Source organism: Humulus lupulus, chromosome 5 (genome assembly GCF_963169125.1).
Source record: "Humulus lupulus chromosome 5, drHumLupu1.1, whole genome shotgun sequence".
NCBI classification, from domain to species: Eukaryota; Viridiplantae; Streptophyta; class Magnoliopsida; order Rosales; family Cannabaceae; genus Humulus; species Humulus lupulus.
In genome coordinates, this window is record NC_084797.1 from 23,496,056 (window position 1) to 23,523,860 (window position 27,805).

A 27,805-nucleotide genomic window follows, 5' to 3' on the forward strand; every position below is an offset into this window, starting at 1 on the left:
GAAACCCAAGAGAAGTAATAACATTGGAGAACTTCTCAAACCATGCTCGAGGAGCCTGTTTGAGACCATACAGAGCTTTCTTAAGCTTACAAACTTCTCCATGATTGTGAGGGACCCCAGGAGGAGGAACCATGTAGACCTCTTCATGTAAATCGCCATTCAAGAAAGCATTCTTAACATCCAACTGAGATATATTCCACTGACGAGCAGATGCAACTGCTATAAGAGCACTGACAGTAGTCATTTTTGCAACAGGAGCAAAAGTTTCCTCAAAATCCATACCATACTGTTGAGAAAATCCCTTAGCTACCAATCTAGCTTTGTAGCGTTCAACAGACCCATCAGACTTGGTCTTGATTTTATAAACCCAACGAGAACCAATTGTATGTTTACCAGGAGGTAAAGATACCAAATCCCAAGTATCTGTCTTGTGCAAAGCTGAAAGTTCCTCATTCATAGCATGCTGCCAAAGAGGGTCAGAGAGACAATGAATAGACGCTAAAAACGAAGTGAAAGGGATAGAATAAGACGAATAAACAAAGTGTGGTAGTTTAGTAGACTTACGAGTGCGCTGAGGATAGCGAGGAGGATCTACAGTATCAGAAGGATCTAGAACAGCTGTAGGCAGAGGTGTTTCAGAAATGTCAGCCTGCGAAATACCAGTATCAATAGCTCGAGACCTGCGAGAGTAATGAAGTGGAAAAGGGACTATAGGAGCAGGAGAAGATTCAGACTCTACAATTTGAGGAACTTGAGGAGAAGAGGTACTTGTATGCTCACAAAAAGGATCAATATGAATAAGATCTGATTTGGTCAAGTTGTGAGTAGTGCCAGGAATAGAAAAGAAGGGTATATGCTCAAGAAAAACAACATGGCGAGATACATATAATTTTTGAGAAGTTGGATCAAAACAACGATATCCTTTTTGGCCATCACCATAACCAAGGAATACACAAAGTGCAGAGCGTGATGACAGTTTTGTACGCTCTACACTAGGACGAAGAACAAAGCAAGTAGAACCAAAGACTCTCAAAGAAGAATAATCAGGGATATGTCCATATAGTTTTTCAAAAGGGGACAAACCTGAAGTGATTGAAGATGGAATCTTATTTATAAGGTTGACTGCAGTGAGAACTGCTTCTCCCCAAAACTGACTAGGCACAGATGAGGACAACAAAAGAGAACGAGCAGTTTCAATAATGTGTCTATGCTTTCTTTCAGCAACACCATTTTGTTCAGGGGTATCTGTACAAGAAGTTTGATACACAGTTCCATCTAAAGCAAGCAAATTACAGAATTTATTTGAAGTATATTCACCACCTTGATCACATCTAAAACATTTAATAACAGAAGCATGTTGAGTTTTTACATAAGCTCGAAAACGATCATAAATATCATAGAAATCAGAACGACATTTCATTAGAAAAACCCAACAAAATCGAGTGTGATCATCAACAAAAGAGACATAATATCTAGACCCTCCTTTTGTAGCAATAGGAGAGGGTCCCCACACATCAGAATGAACTAAGTCAAAAGGTGCAACAGAACATGAAGTACTTTTACTGAAAGGTAAAGCAGAAAATTTTGCAAGTTTACAACCACTACAATCAGAAATATCATGAACTTGCAAATCTCCTAAGGTTCTTGTAGAAGCTAAGAATCTTAAACGGGAAGCTGAAACATGACCAAGGCGAGAGTGCCATAAATAAAAACTAGACGATGATGGAGACAATCGAAAAGAAGACAGATCAACACTAGGAGCTGCAAATACTGGTAATCTCAGCTCATCCAAAACATATAAACCCCCCCGCCTACGGCCGGTCCCAATCAGCTTCTGAGACTGCGGATCCTGCACATGACAAGAGGTAGAAGAAAAAGACACTAAGTAACCAGAATCACACAATTGACCAACAGATACAAGGTTTAGTAAAAGCTTAGGAATATGGTAAACATTAGGAAGTGATAAATGATGACTGACAACAGAACCAACACCTGCTAATGGCATAAGAGTACCATCAGAAGTCATGACAGGCACAGATGATGCAGGACACAAGGAAACAAAAGATTTCGAATGTGGAGACATATGGTGCGAGGCTCCAGAATCTAAAATCCATGTAGAGGATGTCATACCTGAAGAGCTAGTAGGGGGCTGACCTACCGAAGAAGAGGCGGACATAGCATGTGGCTGCATGGTAAGAAACTTCTGAAACTGTTCTGAGAGGGCAGCAAGAGCAGGATTGGAAGATGAGGCCCCAAAATCTTACGAGTCAGATGGAGGTACAGTAGCAACGACATTAAATTGCGGAGGACGGTATGGTCGAGGTTGTGAGTGATTGCCAAACTGTGGTTGGCTACCATAATGAGGCGGTTGATTACCGAATTGAGGAGGTCTGAGTTGATGTCTTTGTTGCTGAGGTGCACGATTTACTAATTTAGGACACTGAGCCTTCCAGTGACCTTTTTGTTTGCAAAAGCTGCATTCATCAACTCCAACCTTTGTGTGAGGTTTATTCTCATGGTGAGTAAAGTGTCGAGGAGGAACTACCAAAACAGAGGGACTGGGTGCTGGGAGGATGCCTTTTCCTGCTTCAGACTTAAGACGAATTTCATCTGCCAATAGTTCACTAACTACTGAATCAACCGAAGGAAGTGGAGAACGATGCAAAATAGAGCCACGGAGTCCCTCAAAGTCATCACGAAGTGCCATCAAAAACTGAACCAATCGTTGTTCCTCCCTACGAGCAATATATGGTGCAAAAGCTCGTAATTCTGCAGATTCAGTAAGGGTTAATTGATCCCATAGATCTGTCATAACTGAATAGAACTCTTGAATACTCATATCTTTTTGTTCAAGAGCTCTAATAACTGATTCTAATTGATATTGCTTTGCAAAGTTAGACTGAGTATACAGCCTTGCAAGATGGTCCCAAACTTCCTTCGCTGTTTCATACTTGGCTAGTTGGGTACCTATGGAGTGTTCTACAGAGTTGTTTATCCAAGTAATAATTTTTGAATTATCCACTTCCCAATTTTCTAGCAAAGTTGCATAATCCGCTTTGTCATTTGTTGGTTTAACCAAAGTTCCAGAAACATAACCCCACATCTTTTTCCCTTTCAAATTTTTTTTCATCACATAGTTCCAATAAGAATAATTCTTTCCATCTAACCTCACACTAATGGATTGAAGTGAATCATCTCTATTACTTGCCATTTCAGAAACAAATTTCCAAATGCTATCTCAGACAAAAGTTCCCAAATTCTGCAATCTGACGAAACCCTAAAATTTCAGAATGAACACGAAAATCACATACCGAGTTACTGCAAAGATGCTTCGACCCAGTTTGCTGCAATACGCTTAAGAAATTCAATTCCATAAACCCTTCTCTGATACCATGATAATTATGCAAAAGACACAATCCATAAAACCCAAAAGAGAGATAGCAAAAAGATGAAGAGAGAAAAGGGAGGCTAGAGTGTATTGCAAAATAGAGAGAATGTATTCTAGATTACAAAACTAATAAGCCAAGCCTTTTATATAAGGCAAAAGATATAAAATAACAATAATTAAGAAAAGACTAAAATGCCCTCAAATAATAACTCTAATATCTACATCTTGTTAAAAATGATTGCTCAAAGCTCCCTTCACTCAGCTCAATTAGGGATTATGTGTGGTTTCATTATAGCCACAACTATTTGTTTAGGTGCTGAGACCTCCAAGATTTTGTGCACAGAGAAGGAAAGACAATCTCTTCTCAAGTTTAAACAAGGCCTAGTTGATGAGTCAAAGGTTCTCTCCTCTTGGGAAAGCCAAAAAGATTGTTGTAAATGGAGGGGAATCAAATGCCACAATCAAACTGGCCGTGTGATCATGCTTGATCTCAGTCATAACATTTCTGATGTCTTCTCTGTTGAGCAACCCCTGGCAGGTGAGATCAACCCTTCAATACTTGAACTGAGAGAACTGAATTATTTGGATCTCAGTTTCAACATCTTTAATGGACTCAAAGTTCCAAGCTTTATGGGTTCTTTTCAACAATTGAAACACCTCAAACTTGCAAGTGTTGGTTTTGTTGGTCCCATTCCCCACCAGCTAGGAAATCTCACAGGTTTGCATACTCTTGACCTTTCAATGAACTACCTTCTAACAGTCAATGATCTTGATTGGTTGACTCGTCTTTCTTCTTTGAGATATCTTAATCTCTCAAGTCTAAATCTTTCTGAAATTGTCAATTGGTCACTATCTATGAGCAAGCTTCCTTCTCTTATAGAGCTTCAACTATCTTCAACTAGTCTTCCTGATCTCAATCTCAGTTCACTTCCCCTGAATAATTTTTCCAACTCACTCGAAATTCTCAATCTTTCTGCTAACCATCTAAGTCCTTCAATATTTTCCTGGATTTCCAATATCAGCAACAAACTTGTTCATATTGGATTAATGGCATGCCAGTTACAGGGTCCAATCCCAGATGTTTTTACAAATATGGCTTCTCTTGTATCTTTGGACCTTTCATATAATCAACTCGAAGGCGGGTTACCAAAATCTTTTAGAAACATGTGTAGCTTGGAATCATTGATTCTTGAGTCAAACAAATTTTCTGGTAGACTTTATGATTCTATTAAAAACTTGTCATGTGCTGAAGAGACCATGAAGTACCTACACCTAAGTGGCAATCCCTTTTGGGGGCCATTTCCTGATCTCACAAAATTTTCATCTTTGATAGAACTGTTCATAGATGGTACCAATATGAGTGGCCCTCTCCCCAATAATCTTAGCCAGTTTTCCAAGCTAAATTCTTTGAGCCTAGTCCATAATCAGTTAAGTGGGTCATTACCAGATTTTACAGGACTTTCTTCTATTAGATTGCTATTTCTTGATAACAATAAGTTGAATGGATCTGTACCTGAGAGTATTGGGAAGCTTTCTAGCCTTGAAATGTTGTTTCTTTCTTCAAATTCCTTGAGTGGAGTCTTAACTGAAGCCCATTTCTTGAACCTCTCTCACTTGAACTCTTTGGATATTTCTCATAATCCTTTGTCTTTGAACCTTGGTTCAGATTGGATTCCACCTTTTCAACTTGAATCATTAAACATGGAGTCTTGCAAAGTGGGCCCTGCATTTCCAAAATGGCTTCAAACACAGAAGAAACTTCATTCACTTCATATGCCAAGTGCCAGAATTTCAGATTCAATACCTGTATGGTTTTGGAATCTTTCAACTACCTTAACTGAGTTGAACCTCTCTTACAACCAAATTCATGGGCAATTACCAAATCTATCTCCAAAGAAAAAGAACTATTTTTCATTGGATCTGAGCTATAACAATTTAAGTGGTCCATTTCCATTACTTCCTAGTGCAACTGACTTGATTCTCTCCAACAACATGTTCTCAGGACCTCTTTCCTCCTTGTGTGAAAGACCAGCTCTACAATTGTCTCGTCTCGACCTTTCGAATAACCAACTATCCGGGGAACTTCCCAGTTGTTGGATACATTATGAAACATTGCTCTTCTTGAATCTAGCAAAGAATAATTTCTCAGGAAACATACCATTATCCTTAAGTCATCTAAAATACTTGATGTTGTTACGGTTGCATGATAACAACTTATCAGGAGAAATGCCTGCTTTGGAGAACTGTAAAGAGTTGAGAGTTGTTGACCTTGGAAGGAATAAGTTAACTGGTAGAATACCAACATTACAGGGGCAAAACTTACCAAATCTACTGGTTCTAAGACTGAGACACAATGAGTTTCATGAAAGCCTGCCTGTAACGACCCGAATTTTCAAGACTCGATAATGCGGAAATATAAATGTTTTCATTTAACAAAATGTCTCAAAAACCCATAGAAAAAAAACTTTTTAAAAAGTCATATGGCCATACTTAACATTTAGTTACAAACATGTTTTATAAAGATTAGAGTGAGCCTAGTTTAGGAAAATTACACAACATTTCCAAAAATAAAAAGGCTTCCCAAAAGGTCGGTCCACATGTACATTTGCAAGGAAGACTCCAGCGCTCACTGCTCTGCCTTGCCCTTGCTCTTACCTACAACATGAAACAACTAGGTAAGCGAAAACGCTTAGTAAGATCAACTTTCAAACAAGCATATAGAGAATTAGGGTTCCGGACCCTACACAATCAATTTCAAGAACGCCAAAGCGTCCTGGCAAACTTATGGTCATGCCTGATAACCAATGATAAATTAATTCATATCTAGATAAAATTCCTGCACTCAGAAAATCCCAGAACAAGCAGATATATTATATCACAACTATATCTTATCAACAAATATATCCCTGCACTCAGAAAATCCCAGAGCAAGCAGATATATTATATCACAACTATATCTTATCAACAAATATATCCCTGCACTCAGAAAATCCCAGAGCAAGCAGATATATTATATCACAACTATATCTTATCAACAATTATATCCCTGCACTCAGAAAATCCCAGAGCAAGCAGATATATTATATCACCATATAATTCGAGACCAACGCTCGACAATTTCCAACAATTCAGACGTAACGCGCCCTCCAACATAATTGCTAATCTATAAAAGAGAACCGAGTCTCCACACTAAGATCTAGCCAATAAATATTCTCATCAAGGGTAACTATCGTGTTACCTAGGGCATCGCTACTTATCCAAGAGCGTAATCCAATTTACACGGTTTTACGGAGACTTCTATGTTAATCAGTGGTGCTGGTGAGCAGCTGCCCCTAGGGTGTTCAACCTCACTCTATCTTGGCAACCCCTAGTATCTCTAGGCACTCTCACGGAATGGCCAATATTCATGGCTGCTATCCGGGAATAACTTATCAGAGCACTTGCTCGGATTCTAACCGTCCAATGATTAAGTAAGCATGAGGGCCCCTAGGTCCCATTTATCTTGGCGCCCCTAGGTTTAACCAGCTTATCCTCATCTCATGGCCACTCGTCGCGGTAATGAACCGGACATAAATAAAATCAAGCAGTGTGACGGGGATCAACCGTCTAGGATATGGCGGACTTCTACCGTTCATATTTTCTAAATCAGCACTCACTAGACTAACGTCTCTAAGCAACTTTCTATGACAGCCTATATATGTGCATGTATCCCTATACTAACATACAAGACAATAATCATTTCATGTTGCAGCCATACAATATAAGTTGACTTACTTGGAGTCCTTAGCGCTCAGCAAGTTTTCACCCTCCAACGTTCAGTCCAGTTACGCTTAGCCAATACTGTAGTTATCCATACAGTATACTCGGATTAATTATGGCACTCATAATTCATTATTATTATTTTGGGCAGTTTGGTCATTTTAATAAAAGTCATTTGTAAGGATTTACAATCCTTATTTGGTTTTAAACCTATTAAGGAAAGTCATACAAAATATTCGAGACTAAACCCTAAGTCTCGGGGAGACCTATCCTAAGGTCTCGATACCTAGGCTCGGGTATCACAATGGTATTTCCCACAATCTGCTAAAAATCTTATTCTTTCAAGGTATCGCCATTAACCCGCACTTTCGACTAGTCGGTTAAAATATGTAAGATTTTAGCCGGTATTACATCCAGAAAATACAAATAAATTCCTTAATTATTTTTAAAGAAAATAAACTCTTTAAATTTTCCTTTTAGTTTTCTTAAGGTTTTAATATCTAAAAACCGATTTAAGAAAATTGCCTAATTTGTCTTAATTAGGAAAACCGTTATAAATTTATCATCTTGACTAATTAATTTTCCAAAAGCAATTAATCAATTTTACTTACTAGGAAAATAATTTATTTAATTATTTTCTCAACATATAGGGTTTTAAACCCTCTTTTAATTTATTAACTATTAATAAATTAAATCTCTTATTTTTAGAAAGAATAAAAAATCTTTAATAAAAATAATTCATTTAAACTCAAAGGGATAATTTTAGTGAAAATATGATTTCAAGACTTACCAATTTTATATCTTGAAATAAGCAAAATTTTACTTTTTACCTTATGTTCCAAAATCTCATTTTTACACTAAGTGTGAAAAACCTATTTTTCACATTTTTAACTACATACTTCGTTAGTTCATAACTTGAAATTTACTTACCCAATTGTTACCAAAATTTCCCAATTCTATTTTTTTTATGCCATTTAGGTCTTTGTAAAATCTTAGGTCAAAATGAGCATTTTTGATTGGTGAAATCATTTTCCAATAATGAGGTAAAAATGACCTTATTTTCAAGTCCTTATTTTTTTCCAAACTTTGACAGTTAATAACTTTCAAACCGTTTAATCTTTTTTTACCAAATTTTACAGTGGACTAATAGGTTATGCCAGCAATATGTCCACAAAATTTTAGAAAAAACTGGGTTCATTTGCCCTATACAGTGGCTGTCCAAATTTGGTTCCGAAAATAAGAATACGAAAAAACAGTTTTTTACCTAAACTTTGAAATATCATAACTTACTCATTTCTAAATATTTTTTAGTGTTTCAAAAGCTCAATTTTATATACTCAATCTCAAAAACATCACAGTACAACTTAATTTTACAAAAACAATATACAGTGGCTGCTTGACCCCTTGGAAGTCACAGCTTAAAACATGTTTTGTTTTAGGGTATCCTACAAAACCCTTGGGGGTTTTGGTTCCCATTTTCAAAAATTAATACACATGCATCATAAAAATTATTAAACAACTACCATAACCTTATTACATCATCAACAAGAAACTCTAAGCATTAGATATACAAAATAATGCTTAAAACTAAAAACCCTACAACAAACTCATCAAAAGTAAACTTTTTACCTCTTTGGTGTTCTTGCTTAAGGTTTGGACCTTCCTATTAGCTTTGGCTCCTCCAAAACCTTTCAAAAACCCTAACCAACTTCCCCCAACAACATAGTTAATTAGCTATTTGAAACTCTAAGCTTAAAACTTTACAAAAGCCTAGATTAGTGAAGGTTTACCTTAGGGAAAATACTTCCTAGACCAAGACTTAGCCTCCAAGTTTTCCTTGGTGTTCTTGAGGTTGAATATTGAGAGAACACTTTGAATGGTCTCCAAAAATCAGATGAGTGAATGAGAGAGGGAGAGTGATCGGTTCTTAGTGTGGGAATTGCTCACAAAACTCATCAAAATATCACAAAGCACTTAAGTGCTTTTCTACCCACTTGCCCACTTGACTTCTTCATTAAATGGGAGTTAAACTTTATAAAAATTTGGGTTCACACCACTCTAAAACACCACATGGCCGGCCACTCTTTGCTACATATATGATCATTTCATTTTTTATTTTTATTTTTTTAATAAAGGTTAAAAAGGTTTCATAAGAAGAAAAGTCCAAATTGGCTTTTGACACCTTTTTCACTCTTATTAAGTTTTAATCACCAAACTTAACATTAATTAATTAAATTAAATGTCTCTCACATTTAATTTAATTAATCACATAATAAAATTTAACCTAAGGTCAATTCATGGAATAAAATTCCCCATTTCGGTAGAATTAGGCATTTAACACAAAATGCCATAAAATTTCCATTTTCTTTTAGGTTTATTATTTTTGACCAAACTTTAACTTTTATGAATGTATTTTATGCCCAAAATATAATTGCCATGATTTTTCATTTTATTTTCCGAGATTTTTACCCGATCAGGGTTTCTGTGTCGGTCCAGGACCGAAATTCTTATCTTGACTTTTAAAATCACAAAATTCATATTTTGGCTAGCAATAACTCATGGAATACTTACAAACAAAATATAATATTATTTAAAATAATATTCTTAACCCGGGGGAAAAATCCCGACCCGAGTCGTTTAAAGGTACCCAAAAACGTAGGACGTTACACTGCCGTTGAGTCTATGTAGTCTACCAGCTCTTCATGTTTTAGACCTCTCTGATAACAAGATATCTGGGTTCTTGCCAGAATGCCTTAACAATATAACAGCCATGTCTTATGATGTGACTGATAATACCATCCTTGGCCTTGTCCAAGTGGTCTGGAAAGGCATAGAGATTGAGTTTGGACAAAATCTCAAACATCTTAGAAGCATTGATATCTCAAGCAACAACTTGGGTGGTAAGATTCCTGAAACGTTCACTAGTCTCTTGAAAATGGTTTCTTTGAACCTGTCAAGGAATCACTTGACAGGAATCATTCCTGGAAACTTTGACAAGTTGAGCTCTAATTTAGAGTCTCTAGACTTGTCAAGAAACTGGCTAACTGGTACTATTCCAGCAAGCTTTTCAAGTTTGAATTTTCTGAGCTACTTGGACTTGTCCTACAACAACCTGAGTGGTAGAATCCCAAAAAGCACCCAACTTCAGAGCTTTGACGCTTCTTCATATGTGGGAAACCTCCAACTCTGTGGACAACCTCTCACAGAAGATTGCCCAGGAGATGAAATAGACCAAGATCCTGGTGCCCATAATGGGAGTGAAGATGACAAAGATGAAGGAGAAGGTAAAGGGATATTAAGCTTCGGGTTTTTTGTTAGTATAGGGACAGGATACTTCATGGGATTTTGGGGAGTGTGTGGAACTTTTCTACTCAAAAGTTCTTGGAGATATGCTTATTTTCGTTTTTTGGATGATACAAGAGATTGGGTGTACAAAAGAATCAGAACTGTTCAAGCCAAGATTACAGAGCTTAGACGCTAATAAATGTCAAAGATGTGTATTAGACAAACAATGCTTTTGTGAAGTGTAATCCATATGAAAATCAGAAATAGAACTACTTTTACTATGTTTTAAAAGTTAGTTAAAAAAGGTTGTTATAAGTTAGTTGTTAGTTGATGTCATAAGTTGGTTGGCTCGGTTTTGTAAAGCTATAACTAACCAGCTATGTATATAAGCTGTGTTATTAAGACATTAGATCATATAGCGTGTGAGAGAGAGAAAGATCTGAGACCCGAGATTGATAGAAAGACAGAGAAAGAAGCAGACCAAGATTCAAGAAGAAAGGTGCTGCTTAACCATGACATTCATGGTGGATCGACAAGCTTGAAGAAAGTCAGATTGCTGGTGTTCTGTCTTATGATTGATGAGTAACATTGCATAGCTTGAATTGGTGTTTGTAATCAACCTTTTGATAGTGGAGAAACTCCTTGAGGGAGAGCTGGAATAGGACTCACATTGAGATCCGAACCAGGATAATTTCTTGTGTCCATTTGCTTTATTTTTCATTTCAGCTTTCATTTACTTAGCATCAGCATTAGCAATATTAAGTTTACATTGATTCTTTGATTAGTTTTGTTTGTTGTTTTGCTTTGAGTCTGTGTTGTAGGGATTTACAACAACTTTTACTAGTTCTTATTAATCGCTTTCCATGATTAATAGTTTTTTCCTGTATGGGATAATTGCGGCTTAACTTCCTAATTAGTCATTTTGTAACACTCAACTCTTATGTAAAATATTTAACGGCAAAACTACTTACTTTAAATATTTGTTGCAGTCCCACTCCTCAGTGTTAAGGCAAAAGTGTTAAGTTTGACTAAAATTATAATAAGAGACACCTGACAACATCATATTGGTCAAAAAATAGTTTAATTTAATAATTATTATAAAAATAAATAAAAATATATTAAAAATGAACTATTTTTTTTTAAATTAAATAAAAATCAGATTTTTTTATCTGAAATTTTGAAAATAAAAATGAAACCAAATGTTTATAAATAATTTTAAAAGTAGAATAAAACTTAAATTAATTTAAAAGCAACCCTCAACGTTGATAAGTGATTTATATATATTCTCAATTTTATTTATTTTTTATTGTTTTTGAAATCATAATAACTTTAATTCTATTTTTAAGATTATTTAGAAATATTTCAATTGATTTTTGTCATTGTAAAAGTTATATATAGAGTTTTATTATCAAAATTCCAGATCTCACATTTAAAAAAAATCTGGTTTTTTGTTTAATTTTTAATAATTTTTTAGTTGTTTTTTTATTTAATATTTTTATAAAAATTATTAAATTAAACTATTTTTAGATCAATATGATGTTGCACGTGTCTCTTATCATGATTTTAATTAAACTTAACACTTGAGTTAACAGTAAGGAGTGATGCTGCAACAAATTCTTAACGGTAGAGAATTTTGCTGCCAAATATTTTTTATAAGGAGTTAAGTGTTACAAAATGAACTACTTAGAGAGTTTCACCACAATTATCCCTTACTATATAAATGTTTATCCAACTTTTCGTAATTGGTAAATTCCCACATGGTTTTCGGGTTTTATGTCAATTAAAAAGATAGTATATAATGCTAAAATTAGAAAAATATCATTTATGCAAAAATATATAATATGTCTACATGTTTTTATAAATAATTCTATTAATAACTTATAACATTATAAAATAAAAATAATGCTTTCTCAATTATATTTTTGTCTCCTAGGAGTAACTTATTTTTCTAATTTAATTTTTAAATAAATTTATATATATATATATAAATTGTCAACCATACTTATATTTTTTATTTTATAGTATGATTCTGATATTTTATTGGTAATAACCTAATCACCTTATTTTTGATATATAATAAAGTGATAGGAGTAGAAAGAGCAATAGCTAATTTATTTATTTACCAATAAATATATATAAAAAATGAATTTTATAATCCTTCAAAAATAAAATATAATCATCATGTCCAATATAGTATAGTAGCAAGTCTCACAAGATTACATGAATGCAAACCATACGACAAATTCTTTGTTTTGGTTATATTCAAATCCAAAAGATTTAATATATACTAGGTAAAATCAACATCCAATGCATGTTTGTTTAGTTTTATTTTAAAAAATGTATTACTTTAAAATTTTTTAATTAGTATTTAAAATTTAAATAAATAAACAATGTCATATATTATAAAAGAATGACATAAACATATTTTTCAAAAATAATGCCAAAGTATTGTGTTGTCCGTATTTTCACTAGAGGACACATGACATTCATTAGAGGAGTAATTAAGCTCCTTGAATGCTAGTGAGATTTTGTACTATGATTTGGCCAGACGCAGATGTCTCCAAGTGAGGCCATGCCCCGAGGTTTGTCCTCGGAGCGCGGATGTCTCCAAGTGAGGCCACGTCCCGTGATCCATCTCCAAGGTGTTGATGCTTCCAAATAAGGTCATGGCTCGAGGACCATTCAGATGGTCCTCATTCTCTTCATTCGCCAATCCCCCAGGTCTAGGATTATTGTCCTTAGACCTGGAGTAGCTGCCAGGTGTCAGTCGCTGCAGCTGTGGCCCACCAGAAGATCTCCTGACAACTTTTGGTGAGCCTCGAGTAGTGGTGTCGAGATCGTACACTCGACAATCAATATTTCCCACAACGCCGCCTGACATGGGCGAACGTACGCCGTTTCCTGACACAGTCAGATACCTGTTCCCCATAAATTTGATAGGCAGCTTTCTACAAATGGGCTTCGTGCAATCTGCATGGGCCCATGGTCTGTATTAGTGCATCCCTATGTAATTAATTAATATTTTACTCCCCAGATAATAGAGAATGTTGTATTAATTGTCCATTAAGGACATTAATGACCCAGATCTCTATAAATAGGGCTGGGATATCTCTTTGTAAATGGTTCAAAATTTTGGCTAGTTAAGCATTGTAAGCTCAGAGCAACATATACACTGCCTGAGACTCCATTGAAACATGCTCAAACAAGCTTCAAACTCACTAATGCCAAGGACTCGTGTTCACGGGCTTTTTTATAGCCTAAACCACGTAAAATCTCTGTGTTATTTTCTTCTAGTTTCTGCCAAGTTCTTAGATTAGGTTGATAACGAAAAATACAATCAACATTTTCATCCTTTCATTGAGAGCCTGAAGAAAGCTTGAAGAAAAAAATGACCATGGTGACCACTAGACGGAATGCACTAGACAATGTAGCTCCTCCCACGGGAGCTGAGGGAGAAGAAACTAGCCGTCCACCCCACAAGACCTCCCAGAGATGGTCCAGGAGGATTACGATGATAATGTCGATTACGACACCATAGGCGACGGTGGCGATGACGAATATTATGTGGAGGATTTGTAACGACCCAACTATTCTAGAGCTTGGACCATTAAAAACTACTACTATACACAGACACTAATCTTAAGAAAACATACATATGAAGTAACAATAACTTTATTAAAACTGTAAAACAAAGGTTAACATAAAATTCGGAGTAGGATATGGGATCCCATTGTTATAAAAATAAAACATAACATAACTTAAATCTTAAATAAATTGGTTACAAAATCAAGTGCGGAAATACATAGAAATCATAATTAAAAGACTTAAAACAACTTCGTCCTCGAATCGTTTGTGCTGTCCACCGAATCCATTCTTCCTCAATACACATTCCCAAGCTGCCAAGAACCATCACGCCGCCATAACTATTTTCCTGCACATATAAAACATAAAGGAATGAGCTTAATGCCCAACAAGGAAAATCTACTACAAGCATGAAAACATAATCATAAACATAGACTATGAACATATATCATATACTATAACACATATATCATAATTCTAACCCATGTACATGGTAACTATTGGGGTTTGCTAACTAAGCAACTATAAGCCTCAAACTACAATGAGGTTTGCTAGTTAAGCAACTATAAGCCCCAAAAACATAAAAAATGTTGGGGTTTGCTATATAACAACTATAAGCCCAAAACATAAAAGTGTTAGGGTTTGTTATATAACAACTATAAGCCCCAAAACATGCATATATCATAACATATAAAATCATACTATAACACTTTTATATAAACATAGCACATATCACATAAGAACTATCCTATTTTCCTTACCAAAAATATCGGGATGATGAGGACAAGGTTGGGATTTTGGAACACTCTTAAAAACCATTAATAGAGAGGTGAGTATTCTAAAAGAAAAGAGATGAAAAGAATGAACTAAACCATCGGGAAGATACTTACCAACAAGAACCTCAAGTTCAAAGAACTTAGATGCCTAATCAAGATTAAAGAATACTAAGTTAGGATTTGAGTAGGGAAAAACTATATATATAAAAAAAAAACTAAGGAAATAAACAGAAAGGAACTAGAATTAGGAATACCTTTGAAATTGCTATACTCGAACTACACCTTGAAATCGAAATACACACTATGAACCTTACTTCCCAAGTGTTTAACAAGCTTATGCTGATAAAGCTTATAACCCCAACCCAAGTGTTTAACACTCTAAAGTAATCCTAGCAGCTTGTAGGCTTTGAACTCAGCTTGAAGAGTGAAGAAATGGCTGGGTACTAGGTCCTATTTATAGAGTTCAAGAATGAAAAGATCTTCATTTAGCTTGAGTAAAATAATGGCTTTTTAATTGAAAAACATTTTAATAATCGTTCAGCAGAGGCTGAAGACTTGGTCAAAAAGATTCTGGACTTATCAAGAGGTTAAGGATTAAAATAAGCTCGGTTTCAAAATCATTTGAAAATGCAGCCCTAGAGCCGATATATCGCCTACCATAGGCGATATATCACTTGGGCTCATATTCCCGAGGCTCGTCGAAATGGTCATGCAAAGTTATGTGTTTTCCGTATCCCCGTATGGTGATATATCGCCTCATAGAGCTGCGATATATCAGCATACGCTGAAATATTATACACGTAATTACACTTTTTCAGCCTAATTTGAATTGAGTAAACAACCTTGACTAAGTCCTTTAATGATTTCAAAGCTGCTGGCAGACTCTAGGATTTTCAAATATTACTCTTAATAAACTATTCCTAAAAAATACTTAATTTCTCATTAAACATACATATGACAACTGTTATTATCTTATTGGGTCTATCTAAACCTTATAGTATAATAAATATCATCTCCATAATTAGTCATATTAATCAAACCTTAGGTTATAATTAATATTATTAAACTATAGGTTAAACTTATAAAATCTACAAGTGTTACTATGAGTGTCCAGCTAAGTCCCGACTTGAACCAAAATTCACAGTAATAAACATAATACTAGCTATTACTATTACTACTACTATCTAACTAGCTAAGTAAAGTTCTTGGACTCTACAATTCTCCCCTACTAAAAAGAATTTCGTTCTCGAAATTTACTTACCAAATAATTCTGGATACCGGCCTCGCATGTCTTCCTCCAACTCCCACGTTGCCTCCTGATCAGAACTATTACTCCATAGGGCTTTGACTATTGGAATACTCTTGGATCGTAACTGCTTCATCCCTCTATCTCGGATGCTAATTGGTCGTTCCTCGTAACTCAAGTCTTTCTGGAGTGCTATCGTATCGTACTTGAGGACGTGAGATGGGTCTGACACATACTTGCGTAGCATTGAGATGTGGAACACGTTGTCACTATCTGCTAGGGCTGGCGGTAGGGCTAATCTATACGCAACTACACCTCGATATCGAAAACACACTATATCTCACTACCTAAGTGTTTATAAAGCTTAAGATGATAAAGATTTTATCCCAAAACCCTAGTGTTTCTCTCAAGAATAATCTAAGCAGCTTGGAGGCTCTGAACTGTGCTTGAAGAATGAATAAAATGGATGAGTGAAGGGTCCTATTTAAAGATTTCAAGGAGTGAAACTATCTCCTTTTAGATTGAATAAATAAATGATTAAAAATTGAATATATTTGAATTATCTATTCAACAGATACTTAAAACTCGGTCACAAACGTTCAGAGGCAAGTCAAGAGGTTAAGGGTCGTTTCAAGCTCGGATTCTATGAAAATTCAAAATAGGCCACTGGAGCCGATATATCGCCTAGGGTAGGTGATATATCGACCCTACCAGCATATCAAAGGTTCATGGTTTCGTTCGTGCGAAGTTGATGTGTTTTCCGTATCTCCCGTAGGCGATGTATCGCCCCTATAGCTGCGATATGTCGGCATATGTAGATATTTTAAACGCGTTTTTGCACTAATTTAGCATAATTTAAATTGATTAAACAGCTTTGACTGAGTAAAACGTGATCCTAACAGATAAAGGAAGGTTCTAGAGCTTCTAGATCTTTCTATTATTAAACTATTCATTTAAAATGCTTAAATCCTCAAATAAACAAGATTGTGACAAGTGTCAAGCTCTTAAAATTCTATCTAAACCTTAGGTTATAATAAATAATACTCTATGTCCAATAATATTAATCACACCTTATGTTATAATTAATATTTCTAAACTATAGGTTACACTTATAAAATCCATAACTATTTCTATGAGTATCCAATTAAGTCCCGACTTGAACCAATATCTGCTAAAACTAACATACTGCTGCTGCTGCTTAGCTAAGTAAAATTCCAGGATACTACAATTCTCCCCCTCGAAATTTTCTTACCAAACATCTCAGGATACCACTCCCTTACATAATCCTCCAATTCCCATGTGGCCTCTCTTTTGGTGCTATTGCTCCACAAGATTTTAACCATAGGAACACTTTGGACCTTAAGTCCTTACCACTACCACTAACACTACCACTACCACTACCACTACCACTACCACTACTACTACTACTACTACTTAACTAAGTAAAATTCCAGGACGCTACAATTCTCCCCCTCGAAATTTTCTTACCAAACATCTCGGGATACCACTCCCTTACATAATCCTCCAATTCCCATGTGGCCTCTCTTTTGGTGCTATTGCTCCACAAGATTTTAACCATAGGAACACTTTTGGACCTTAACTCCTTAGTTCCCCGTTCTAGAACACGTACTGGCCGTTCTTCATAACTGAAATCTTGTTTTAACTTTAGAGCCTAGTAATCGAGCACATGGGATGGATCTGATATGTATTTTCTCAACATTGATACATGAAAAATGTTATGCGTTTCAGGTAATGATGGCAGTAAAGCCAACCGATATGCTACATGCCCTACTTTGTCCAATATCTCAAAAGGACCTATAAATCTCGGGCTTAACTATCCTTTCTTTCTGAAACGCATAATCCCCTTCATCGGAGAGACTTTGAGAAAGACTTGATCGCCTACTGAAAACTCAACAGTCCGTCTCTTAGCATCGGCATAGCTCTTCTGGCGACTTTGAGTGGCAATCATTCGTTGTCTTATCTTTTCTAATGCCTCAGTTGCTTCTCTTACAACTGTGGGTCCTAAATATTGTCTTTCACCAACCTCATCCCAATGAAGTGGTGATCGACATTTCCGTCCATATAGCATCTCATAAGGTGCCATTCCTATCGTTGCCTGATAACTATTGTTGTAAGAGAATTCTATCAATGGAAGATACTTGCTACATGATCCTGAGAAATCTAATGCACACACCCTCAGCATATCTTCTAATATTTGTATGGTACGTTTTGACTGACCATCAGTTTGAGGGTGAAATACCGTACTTAGTTTTAACTTAGTGCCCATTGCACGCTGTAGACCTTCTTAGAACTTTGATGTAAAAACTGATCCTCTATCGGAGACTATCGTCTTTGGAACTCCATGTAGTCTCACTATCTCTGTGATGGACCCAAAACGGGTATGTTTAAAATTTTATATATCGCAAGCGCACGAATCGTCCATATAGAATAGTGATCGTGTAAGCAAGGATGTCGAACCCAAATGAGTTGTCTAAAATCGAAAATGAAACTATTTTAAATCAAAAATAATAAATTCTAACCTAGCTTCAAAGATTGATGAGTTTTAATATTATGAACATAAAATAAAAGATTGAAAAATAAAGCTATTTAAGAGAATAAAAATAAAGCAATAATGAGTTGAAAATAAGTGTTAAAAGAAAAGATTATTAAGATACTAGAATCCACAAAATGTAAGTTTAATAATATTTATTAGTATATTAATTCCCAAGTTTTAGTGATAGTTAAAATAATTTAAACTATCATTTTCCAAAAATATTTATAATTTTAAGCACAAATTTCTTATAAAAAGATAGGATTTTTCTTCACTTTTCAAAATTATGATTTCAAAGCATTTAGTGTAAATCAATCTAATGAAATAACAAATAAATCAATGAACATTACTTATAAGGCAAAACATAATATTTTTGTTCTAAGCATGGATGTGTACAATTTAATGACACATCTTACACAAAGAATATTATGTTTATGCACTAATGAAGAACAAAGTGCAAATATGTTCTAACAATCTAAAATACAAGATATTTAAGATGAAAGAAATATATGAAGAAAAAAAATCCATAAACTTTGTTGTATTACAAGGGAAATCAACATACAACATAAATATTACCTAGTTACAAGTTGCTTCATCATGATCTTAATAATCTTATGAAAAAGATTAGAAGTACATAACTAGAGTAAAAATTACAAAATAAATGACATACATACTTACAAAATGCTCTTGAAAAACCCAAATGGAAGAGAGAATGGTAGAGAGAAAATGGGAGAAAAAGATGGTAACCAAAAACATTAAGCACCCCAAATGGTCTTGAAAACCCTTATTTATAGCCAAAATGACATTATTAAAATAATCAATTTAAATTAAGTAAATTGATTAAATTAATAATAATATGGTAAATAGAGGTAAATTGTAGGAGTGATGATGATTTTGGGGTAAAAGTGTGTAGAAAAAAGGGTAAGAAGGTGGCATTTTGAGTATAGGGGACAAATGGTACACTTAGGCAAATATAGGCTCAAAAAGTGGCATGCATAGCTGTGTTGGAGCTGGGCTGCTTTGGGTGCCAGGCGGCTGGGTATGCTGCTGGGCCGTGGGGGTTAGTGGGCTGGTTGTGATGAGGTTGATGCTGTGAGATGGCTTGGGCGTGGCTTCATACATGCGGCTGGTTGAAGCAATTTGATGCAGCTGGGAGAAGTGTGGAGACCTTGCTGCTTGGTCACGTGGTTAGCAGCTGGAACATTGTTGAAGGCAGCAGGCGGAAGTCATGGAGAAAGGCAGGACAGGTGGCGGCAGCTGGTTGAAGGAGGGAAGGCTCAGCTGGACACATGGCGCGCGCTGATTGGAGGTAGCAGTGGGCTTGGGCCCGTGGTGGCTGGGCTAGTGGGCTTCTATGCCATTTGTTCATTTCTTTCCTTGAAAATGCCATTTTTTTCCCTTTATTTTCAATGCTTTTCAAGAGCATAAATACACCAAAATCCCTAACAAAAGAAACATAAATTAAATCAAATTCAAATATTTTCAATTTTAACATAAATCATATTAGTTCATTGAAAATATTAATTAAGACTTAATTTAATTGAACATTTAGTTTCACTAAAACAACATTTTTTTATACCTCAAACTAAACAACATTAATTCAAATAATTAACTACAATATTTTACAACAAAATAACTAAAAAAACACACAAAATTATATAAAATCAAAATAAGACTAATAAATTTAAAATTACTTAAAAACTTAATAAGTTAATTAAAAACTCAAGAACTAAGCAACAATTAGCATATAAAATATGGTAAAATAACTCTATTTTGTAGAGTTATCACTCTGCCACACAAAGTTCTGCATACTGCTCAGCACTATAAACTGTTCTTACCGACAAGAAGTGAGCAAATTTTGTGAGTCTATCTACTATCACCCAAACAGAGTCATGCTGCTTGGTGGTCCTTGGTAATCCCATCACGAAGTCCATCGCTATATCTTCCCATTTCCATTCAGGAATCTCTAATGGTTGCAAAGTTCCAACGGGTCTTTGATGTTCGACCTTAACTTATTGACATGTAAGGCATTTTGCTACAAATTCTGCTATGTCTCTCTTCATCCCCGGCCACCAATACATTGTCTTGACATCATTGTACATCTTGGTCGATCCCGGGTGAAGTGAATACGGAGTAGTATGTGCTTCCTTCATAATACTTTCTCTTAATTCTCCACTTTCGGGCACACATACTCGGTTTCCATATCGTAGCATGCCTTCTCTTGTCAAGGAGAAATCATCATTCTCTGAGGTTTGCAGTGCTGCCTTCATCTTAAGAAGAAACTCGTCTTCTTGTTGTTTCTCCTTTATTTCCTCCATTAGAGTTGACTTGATCGTGAGGTCAGCTAGTTGTCCAATTATTAGCTCTATTCCGGACCTCTTAATATCGTCTTGTAAGTGTTGAGCTATCCCCTTAAGTGTTGACAAGCTTCTGTAACTCTGTCTACTAAGTGCGTCTGCCACGCATTAGCCTTTCCCAGATGATACAAGATCTCATAATCATAGTCCTTTACTAACTCCAGCCACCTCTGTTGCCTCATATTGAGCTCCTTATGCGTAAAAAAGTACTTTAGACTTTTGTGGTCTGTATAGATTTCACACTTTTCTCCGTACAAATAGTGCCTCCAAATCTTTAGAGCGAAAACTACCGCTGCCAATTCTAAGTCATGGGTTGGGTACCGCTGTTCGTACTCCTTTAGCTGTCTCGAGGCATATGCGACCACTCTATCGTCTTGCATCAAAATGCATCCAAGTCCCTGCTTTGACGTGTCATAATACACTACAAACTTGCCCTTATCGTTTGGGATGCATAGAACTGGAGCTGATATAAGCTTGTCCTTTAACGTTTGGAAGCTTTCTTCGCATTTTTCCGTCCATTCAAATTTCTGTTGCTTCCGCGTCAAATTTGTTAAGGGTGTAGCTATTCTGGAGAACCCTTCAACAAATCGTCTATAATATCCTGCCAATCCCAGAAAACTTCTCACCTCTGTGGCACTCTTGGGTTTGGGCCAGTTCTTCACTGCTTCGATCTTGGTTGGATCTACTTCCACGCCATTTTTAGACACAATGTGTCCTAGAAATGCCACCTTCTCTAACCAGAATTCGCATTTCTTAAACTTAGCGTATAATTGATGACTTTTGAGTCATCCCAACGTCAATCGTAGGTGCTCTTCATGCTCGGCTTTTGTCTTTGAGTAGATCAATATGTCGTCTATAAACACCACAACGAACTTATCCAGGTAGTCCTTAAATACACGGTTCATAAAATCCATGAACGTTGTTGGTGCGTTTGTTAAGCCAAAAGACATCACCAGAAACTCGTAGTGTCCATATCTAGTCCAAAAAGCCATCTTTGGGATATCTTCTTCTCGTACTCTTAGCTGATGATACCCTGACCTCAAATTTATATTCGAGACTACCATAGATCCTTGTATTTGATCAAAAATATCGTTTATTCGAGGCAAAGGGTATTTGTTCTTGATCGTCACTTTATTCAGTTCTCGATAGTCGATGCACATCCTCATACTCCCGTCCTTTTTTTTGACAAAAAGCACTAGTGCTCCCCAAGGCGAATAGCTCGGTCGGATGAAACCTTTGTCTAAAAGCTCCTGCAGTTGGATCTTTAATTCCTTTAGCTCGGTAGACGCCATTCTATAGGGAGCTTTTGAAATTGGTGCCATCTCAGGTGCCAACTCGATTTCCCTATTCGGAGGTAATCCCGGTAGATCTTCTGGAAACACCTCGGGAAATTCACATACAATAGGTACATCCTTTGGTTCGAGCTGCGTCTCTCGTGACTTGTCCACCACACTGGCTAGAAATGCTTGGCAACCACTATTAATTAATCGTTGAGCTTTGAGAGCTGAAACTATCGGTATGCAAGTTCAGGAAACTTCTCCTTTGAAGGTGAACTGCTCTCCGCCTTCTGTTTGAAAGTTGACTGTCTTACCCTTATAGTCTATCGTTGCCCCATATTTTGCTAACCAGTCCATGCCTAAAATTACATTGTAATCCTTAAGTTCTAACTCGATCAAATCTACTGGTAATTCCTTTTCTTCGATTCTAACTACAACACTACGCACCCCTCTACTAGATAGCATTCTTTCCCCCGAGGGTAACTCCGTGACAAACTTATCTCTAAAAAGTTCGCATGGTCTACCTAAGATATCAATCATATTTATAGAAACAAAAGAATGCATAGCCCCTGAATCGAATAACACATTGCATAATTTACCAGAGATAGTGACCTAACCTGTTACCATAATATTACTAGTTTCTGCTTCACCTCATGTAAGAGCAAAAACTCTAGCTGGCACGGACTTGTCATCTTTCTTTTGGTCCTTCAACTTTGGGAAATCCTTTTTAATGTGTCCTTCTTCTCCACAATTGAAACAACCTTTCATCTTATATCTGCATTCTCTTGAATGCTTCCTCTTGCAGATACGACACTGGGGATATTCCACGTAAGGCTTCTTATTCCCGTTACTTTCTGACGCAGTCTTATTCTTCTTATTGACTTTCTGATTTTGACCACCGTCATGTTTTCGTTTGTGGTCGCTCTGGTCATTGTTATTCTTTTTGGCATCCCTTCTGGCCGCACCTTCTTTCCAGATCCTTTCTTCAGCCTGCTCAACTTCCAATGCTACCTCTAATGTTTTTGCATAAGTGGTTATTCCTCGGATCAACTTCACGTCATGGGCTATCATAGGTTTTAGCCCCTTCATGAATCTTTGAATTCTTAGTGTCTCAGTGGGCACCATGTCCGCTGCGAACTTAGCCAACCTATCAAACTTCCTGGCATACTCCGTCACAGTCGAATTCCCTTGAGTAAGCGCTATGAATTCGTCCACCCTTATGGCTAGAATCGCAGGGCTGTAGTACTTCTTGTTGAACACTTGGATAAACTCATCCCAAGTCATAACGTTCACATCTCTAGTCTGCTTCACTATATCCCACCAGATGCGGGCGTCTTTCTTTAGCAAGCTTGAAGTGCATGAGACTCGATCTTCATTTCCCAGCCGCATGTGCTCTAGTATAGACTCCACTGATCGAAGCCACTCTTCTGCTTCTATTGGGTCTGACCCTCCATCGAAGTTCAGTGGTTGCTGCTTCCTAAAGCGTTCATACACTGCCTCGTAGCGAGGTTCTGTCAACTCTAGTAATTGTGCTAGAGGAATGACTTGTTGCGCCACTTGTTGTTGTTGCCCTGAGTTTATTTGGAACTCTTCTTCCCTTCTCCTTAGCTCTGCCCTAAGACGGGCATTTTCTCTTTCCAAATTTTCTTGAGTAGTAGCAGCTACCAGATCTTCCACTATGTTGGGTGCTTCTGGCACTCCCGGGGCTGCTGGAATTTCTTCATATACGGGGGTGGCAGCTACTCTTCTTCCTCACCCCCTTCCTCTTCCTCAGCCTTTGCCTCGGCCTGGGCCATTTATTCTTTCAGATCTTCTTGGTTCCTGCTCCATGTGTCTTTTTTGTTTCCCCAAAAGAGAAAAGTTGAAAAAAACTAATACAAACAAAACAAGTAGAGGATACAACTTAACCTGTTGTACTACTGCCTATTAGGTCCATCTATCTATAAAACTACCCTATTACAATTAAATCCAACTCGGGTAAATGGGCCTAACAATTGAATCTTCCATGGAGGAGGGCTGGGTTCAGTATATCGTACCCACTACTAAGGCCCCCTAACTTCCTCTTAGACCCAAATGACAGGAATTTGAACCCTTGCTTTATTAATTGTTATTCGTTTAAATTGGACCCAATCTAATAATGCAAAACAAGTGGGCCTTCACAAATGGGCTAACCCATAAGAGAGGAATTTAAACTTTACACTTTCAATTGAATCCAAAAACTCTTAACACGTACTAAGCAATAAAACAATAACAAAAGCAATCAAAAATATTACAAACTAGTGATTTTTTTTAAAACATCATAAATTTAACGATGTGTTCTTATATGCGTCTAATCCTCCACATCAGATCCATTATCATACTCAAGGTCTGGTATTCTTCTTATAGCTTTAACCTTTCTAGACACGCTTGAGTCCATTGGGCTAATTTCTGAAAAAAATAACACAAGAAAGACATTACAAACATATTTGAAAACAATGTGTACGCTTACTTGGTAACGAGTAGGTCTTTTGTAACTATCGTGTGTATTCGTGGGAACGTTCAGGACCAATATAGCCGTGGGCTCTGATACCACATGTAACGCCCTAATTTCTCATAGATTACCGATAACACAGCGTTGGGTCGTAATCGTAAATATTGCTCTTTCATTGAATAAAAACTTGAAAATAAATACATGGATCCATGGTTTTATAAAAAGAAAATAATTGTATTTAACATAAAAATATGAGCAACACTTAAATAAAAAAATTAAAATAATCATTCTTTAATAAAAATAGGCCCGCTTGATCTTGCTCGACTATATGGTCCCCACGAGTACATCACGAAGCTCTTAGATTCCACTCGCCACCGGCCTTTCTATCCTTAATTGCCTGGAATAACAACAACATAAGGAGTGAGCTTCTAAGCCCAGTAAGGAAAATACAAATAAGAGTTAGTCATATAATCAAACATAACATAAATTCACAAAAGTCATACCAACACAAACCTCTAGATCATATCATAACTTAAGTCATAATTCTAAATCATCAATCTTAAATCATACTCTAAGTCATAAGTCATAAGAGATCATAACTATAGGTCATATATCATAATCATAATTATAATAACTAGTCAGATATAATAAAAAGATAAGTGTTTATACATGGGTGACAATTAAGCCCCGGACAAAAGTCCATCATACACCGGACATAGGTCCGTCATAAAGTTCTGGAAACCAAGCCTACCTGACATAGTCCGTCATACATCATTAGACACCTTAGGTCCAGACACACTTACCCCTTTATTGTACCTGAAATGTTAGATCATACAAACATAAACTATATCATAAAATACATAAACTAGATCATAATACTAAACTACCTAATTTTTCTTACCAAAAACTGGAATATTGGAGACAAGAGCGGGGTTGGAAACTCCTAAAACCAAACATAAAGAATGGTGAGTTTCTAAAGAAAAGAGATGAAAAGAAAACTAAACCATCAAAGAAGAAACTTACCGAGAAGAACCTTAAATTAAAGAACTTAAACACCTAACCATTAAAACCATAAACAAAAGTTAGGATCTGAAAGAAACTTAAGGAAAACTAAGGAATAATAAAAAATAGAACTTATGAATAGTATTACCTTAGATGAAGTAGAACCGTTATACACCTCGATATTGAAAACACACTATATCTCACTACCCAAGTGTTTATAAAGCTTAAGATGATAAAGCTTTTATCCCAAAACCCTAGTGTTTTTCTCAAGAATAATCTAAGCAGCTTGGAGGCTCTGAACTGTGCTTCAAGAATGAATAAAATGGCTGAGTGAAGGGTCCTATTTATAGAGTTCAAGGAGTGAAACTATCTCCTTTTAGATTGAATAAATAAATGATTAAAAATTGAATATATTTGAATTATCTGTTCAACAGATACTTAAAACTCGGTCAAAAACGTTCAGAGGCAAGTCAAGAGGTTAAGGGTCGTTTCAAGCTCGGATTCTACGGAAATTCAAAATAGGCCACTGGAGCCGATATATCGCCTAGGGTAGGTGATATATCGCCCCTACAAACATATCAAAGGTTCGTGATTTCGTTCGTGCGAAGTCGACGTGTTTTCCGTATTTCCCGTAGGCGATATAACACCCTTATAGCTGCGATATGTCGGCATACGTAGATATTTTAAACGCATTTTTGCACTAATTTAGCATAATTTAAATTGATTAAATAGCTTTGACTGAGTAAAACGTGATCCTAACAGATAAAGGAATGTTCTAGAGCTTCTAGATCTTTCTATTATTAAACTATTCATTTAAAATGCTTAAATCCTCAAATAAACAAGATTGTGACAAGTGTCAAGCTCTTAAAATTCTATCTAAACCTTAGGTTATAATAAATAATACTCTATGTCCAATAATATTAATCAAACCTTATGTTATAATTAATATTTCTAAACTATAGGTTACACTTATAAATTCCATAACTATTGCTATGAGTATCCAACTAAGTCCTGGCTTGAACCAATATCCGCTAAAACTAACATACTATAGCTACTACTACTACTACTGCTACTACCTAGCTAAGTAAAATTCTGGGACGCTACAAGAATCGAGTCAAAACGACCCGATTGGAGGAAGAAGATGGGGGAAACGACACGACAATGCAGGTTTAAAAAAAATTGATAAAAATTATGAAAATTACTTAATTTAATTTATTTTTGGAATTTTATTATTTTCTTGATTTTAATGCTTATTTAGTCAATAAATTTCATTTTTAATTTTTTTGCCAATTTAATTAAAACATATAATTTTGGTATATTATATATTTGGAAATTAATTAAAATGTGCAATTACTTGATTTTGGTGTATTTATTACATGATATATTTCTTTTATTCATGCAATATTAAATAATTGTGCTATTTTAAGAATGTAATTACATTTTTGTTTTACAATTAAGTTTGTACAATTATTTTATTAATTCACCAAATCAATAAATGATTTTATTGTCTTATTTAGCATGGATTTTTTCTGCCATTAAGTATATATATGAAATTATTGTATTTATTTTCGTACATATAATTAATTATGCTAATTTGTATGATTATTTTGTTATTATTCATGCAAAATTTATTCTTAGTATAATTATCTTTAATTTGATATGTATGGCTTTATAATTTTAAATACGTTTATATTCCATAATTGTGCTAGATATATTTAGATTATATTCAAACATTAAGATATGTTGAATAATATTTAGCACATTAATATTCATAAAACATTTAGGGTGAATAAAATTATGAATAACACAGGAACAATTTTGTGGTTGACATAAGAAAGCACGAAACTAAGACAAATGCTCAATCTAGAACAATTTTTAATGATCTTCGGAAGACCACACTAGGAGCACTAATATCTATGATTGCCTATTATGTTATAACAAAATTGTTCTTAGGCTTTCTTAGAGCCTACAACCTAATGTCTAGTGAACCATATAATTTTAATTAATTAGGGAGTAGCCACAACATCTTTAATTATATAAAATTATATATTAATCTAAAAGGATCACATAATGGACATAAATTGTGATTGATTATATAGATATAATAATTTA

General features: G+C 35.6%; 2 protein-coding genes across 2 annotated transcripts; one reads left to right on the top strand and one right to left on the bottom strand.

Moving 5' to 3' along the window:
* Positions 1-2,260: 2,260 nt before the first annotated feature.
* On the bottom strand, positions 2,261-3,211 carry LOC133778960 (uncharacterized). The gene has a single exon (XM_062218969.1). It carries the CDS (start codon positions 3,209-3,211, stop codon positions 2,261-2,263), a length of 951 nt encoding a protein of 316 aa, XP_062074953.1.
* Positions 3,212-3,622: 411 nt separating this feature from the next.
* LOC133778961 (receptor-like protein EIX2) lies at positions 3,623-10,628 on the top strand. The gene is made up of 2 exons (XM_062218970.1): positions 3,623-5,678; positions 9,859-10,628. The coding sequence occupies exons 1-2, from the start codon at positions 3,623-3,625 to the stop codon at positions 10,626-10,628; spliced, it is 2,826 nt and encodes a 941-aa protein (XP_062074954.1).
* Positions 10,629-27,805: the final 17,177 nt, after the last annotated feature.

Bases quoted from the DNA above. Each gene is read 5' to 3' on its own strand.
- LOC133778960 (XM_062218969.1), bottom strand. From the start codon at position 3,211: ATGGCAAGTAATAGAGATGATTCACTTCAATCCATTAGTGTGAGGTTA.
- LOC133778961 (XM_062218970.1), top strand. From the start codon at position 3,623: ATGATTGCTCAAAGCTCCCTTCACTCAGCTCAATTAGGGATTATGTGT. The intron at 5,679-9,858 runs GTAGAATACCAA...TTCATGTTTTAG, and splicing joins TGGAAGGAATAAGTTAACTG to ACCTCTCTGATAACAAGATA.